A 3,357-nucleotide genomic window follows, 5' to 3' on the forward strand; every position below is an offset into this window, starting at 1 on the left:
GGCCGAGCCCTGGGCACGTAAAGCGGTGGCACCATGATGCATCAGCATCTCTCCAGCACAGGGAGCAACGCTGCTGCCCAGGGTGTGAGCCAGGCCAGAGCTTGGAGGAGCCAGCAGTGACCTGCCCGTGCCCACCCTGAGCCATCACCAGACCTGTGCCATGGGCAGGAGATGGCCCAAGAGCTGCCTCCAGCTGGAAGGAGCCATGTGCTCCCTCATGCTAAAAAAAGCCACCAAGCACAGAGACGTGTCACCAGCCTCATGTCCCAGGACACTTCCATGGGACCAGGCTGGCAGGGGGACCCCAGGCTGGTGGGGGGACCCCCGGCGAAGAAGACGCCTTGCTCCAGTGTGCAGTGCTCCATCACCCACCCTGGCCCCAGGAGCCTTGCACACCAGTCTTGGGTGTCTTGGGACGCCAGGGCAGGGACTCCTCCCTGTGGCAACCCTGCCCCGCCGGCGTGGGCAGCGGTTCACTCCATGGCGGGGCCGGTGCGGGAGCAGCACCGTGGCCGCCGGACGTTTTGCAGCAGAGCCCGGAAGACACTGGGCTGCCTCTTGGCCTCACCTTTGCGGGAGGCTCCCTTGACAGAGCTGGTGCGGGTGCTCTGGGGGGTCACCACCACCTGCCGCCCGTGCTCCTCGATCTGCTTCTCCAGATGCTTCTGGATGGCCATGCCCAGCACCTCCACCTCCATGGAGGCCCCGTACACCTCCCACGTCATCCCCTTCTCGTCCCAGCTCACCTCCCGGATGGGCTCCGGAGCCTCCTCCGCCACTGTCCCCTTCACATGCACCTCGGGGTACGAGGCCTGTGGGGACGTGGTCACTGGTGTCATGGGCCCAGTGGCCACTGAGCGTGTCTCCACAGGCATGGACACCTGCATCTCTGCGTCCTTCTTGGAGGGCTCCAGACGTGGTGGGGCAGTAGAGCCCGGCTCTCTCTTGGGGAAGGTGAAGGCAGCAGCCCCCCCCGGGGGGCTCATGGGGCTCAAGGCCACCGACACAAGGGATGCTCGGCTGTCCACTTGCGTCCCCGTGTCCTGCGTCCCGGCATCCTGCGGTGGAGTCACCTCGAAGGAGTAGGACTCGCAGAGCAGCTTGGCTGTCCGGGGCTGCTGGCTGCTCCCGGCTTCTGCACCCTGGGCTGGGCTCCCCTTGGCTCTATCCTCGCCCAGGGCAGCGGGGCTCAGCCCTGCCTCGCTTTGGCTCCTGCTCCCCACAGTGCTGGCGCCGGGGGGGTCCACCGTGCTACCCTGGGGGTGCTTGCGAGCCTCACCAACCCCTGGCTGGGGCACAGCACCCGGGTATGTCTCTGTGCCACCCTGGGGCTGCTCCTGGCTTGGCAGTTCAGCTCCTTTGGCGGCCTCCATGAATGCCACGTGTTTGGCAGGAACCATCGTGCTCCCCATGTCTTTGCCGGGCGCCTTGAGGCAGGGGTCAGGCAGGGGGGGCACAGGGGCTGTGTTCTCCTTCTGGGTGCCAGGGACCCCCATCTCCACAGGACCACAGGCAGGGGCAGCGCCACTGGGTCCCCCACAGCTCCCTGCTGCCACCACACTCGGCTTCACGTTGGCGTCCAGAAGTGTGCCAGGAGCTGGTCCTGCCAGTGATGGCACCTCCCTCTCCGTTGCCAGACCAGCCACGGTGCCCTGGGCCTCTGGCTCGCCTGTGCAGCAGGTCCTCATGGCACGGTCCCCCACCGCGCAGCCAGAGCCGGACAAGCACTCGCCCACTGGTGGGCAGCCGGGGGAGCTGGCACCCGGCTCGCAGGTGTCCTCGGCCCCGGCCTGGCGGCTCAGCAGCTGCAGCCCCTCCGGCTCCTTAGCACTGCCCATGCCCGGGAAAGGTTCTTCCCATGCTAGTCTCACCACGGGTCTGCAAGAGAGAGGATAGGGCAGTGAGGAGGGAGCAGTGCAGGGACCCCCAGCCCCCCTTGGTTGCCAACTGTTTTTCTCCATGCCACCTGTGACAATAGGTCGGGTGGCTGCCTGGAGCACCCACCAGCCCCGGCACAAGATGCACAGTGGCAACCAGTGCTCAGCCCTGAGGGAAGAGAGGAACAGTGTTGGCTGCCTACCGTGGAAGCCAGCCTTCCCCCAGTGCAGCCGGATCGGGAGCAGGATCCAGGCGCTGCTGCAGCTGCCGGAGCGGGGGGACGAGGCACAAGCACCCTGCGGAAAGAGTGGCAGCTGGAGCACAGCCCCAGGCCCCAGGCTGACAGCCTGGGGGGGCTCAGCACCCCTTGCCTGCCAGCAGGGAGCTAGGCACAGCAAGGAGTGAGAGCAGCCGAGGGGGGCCGAGGGGGGTCGCGGCAGCACGGGGCAGCCTGAGTCCTTCCCTTCGCTCACAGCGTCCCACTGGGACCAGCATCCCCAGAGCAGGGAGTGACGTGTGTCCCCCGGCCATGGGGGAACCCCCAGCTCAGCACCTACACCCCGTGCTGAGGGTGTGCCGAGCTCCAGCCGTGCCACGCAGAGCTGGCTGCAGGCACCCCGGCACAGCGTGGGGACACAGGCTGGTGGCACCCAACCGGCCCCAAACCCTCCCAGCCCCGCAGGGCAGCCCCCAGCAGGAGCACAGCAGGGAAGTCCCGAGCTCTCCGGGATCCCCCCAGTGCTGCCAGTGCCGGTGAGTCCCTGCGGAACTGGGAGCACAGGAGTCCCGCAGCCGTGGGACACCCCACGCCTCCGGCCACGGCCACTCGTGGGTCCCAGAGAGGGCAGGGCCAAGCAGGAGCGGCTGGAACCGAGCGAGTCCCCCGCGAAGGGAAGCAGCAGGTGCAGGGACCAGGCTGGCACCGACCCCCCTGCGACTGCCCAGCAGCGCCCGGGCCTCGGAGGCGGTGACCCCCCCCACGCAGCGCCCCGCTCCCGGGGGGCCGTGCCGCCCCGCACCCCGACCTGCCCTGCCAGCACCCTGCGCGGCTGGGGGTGCCCTGCTCGGGGCTGGGGGTGCTGCCCTGGCGCTGCCGCTCCATGGGGCAGCCCAGAGCTCGTGCACACGCGTGTGCAGACACGCAGGCACAGACACGCGTGTGCACACGCACAGGCACGCACACGCTGGCACATGGCTACGGGCACACCCGCACGCACGGACACGCGTGTGCACACCCGGCCTCGGTTCGCCGGCCGAGCCCCGGCCATAGCCGCCCCCGCGGCAACCCCGGCCGGGAGAAGGCCGCCCCCGCCCCGCTGCCCGTCCCGGGGCCCGCGTCGCCGCCGCCCCTCACTCTGGAGGTGCCGGTACGGGGCGGGCGGCGGCCGCAGCGCCCGGCCCGGCCCCGCCACGTGCGCCCCGGGGCCGTCGATACCTGCGGCAGTGGGTGCTCCCGTCCGGTCCCGCTCCGCTCGGCTC

At 69.6% G+C, this 3,357-nt stretch overlaps 1 protein-coding gene across 1 annotated transcript; it reads right to left on the minus strand.

Annotated features, from left to right (window-relative positions):
* Positions 1 to 473: 473 nt before the first annotated feature.
* Positions 474 to 2,151, minus strand: GPRIN1 (G protein regulated inducer of neurite outgrowth 1). The gene is made up of 2 exons (XM_086621804.1): positions 2,081 to 2,151; positions 474 to 1,878 (listed from the first exon to the last, which is right to left on the minus strand). Exon 2 carries the CDS (start codon positions 1,836 to 1,838, stop codon positions 474 to 476), a length of 1,365 nt encoding a protein of 454 aa, XP_086477930.1. The 5' UTR covers positions 1,839 to 1,878; positions 2,081 to 2,151.
* Between the last annotated feature and the right edge of the window lie 1,206 nt (positions 2,152 to 3,357).

The sequence above is a fragment of the Tauraco erythrolophus genome, chromosome 16 (genome assembly GCF_009769465.1).
Source record: "Tauraco erythrolophus isolate bTauEry1 chromosome 16, bTauEry1.pri, whole genome shotgun sequence".
Taxonomy (NCBI): domain Eukaryota; kingdom Metazoa; phylum Chordata; class Aves; order Musophagiformes; family Musophagidae; genus Tauraco; species Tauraco erythrolophus.

What these genes read in the sequence shown, in the direction of transcription:
- GPRIN1 (XM_086621804.1), bottom strand. Translation starts at nt 1,838, where the DNA reads ATGGGCAGTGCTAAGGAGCCGGAGGGGCTGCAGCTGCTGAGCCGCCAG.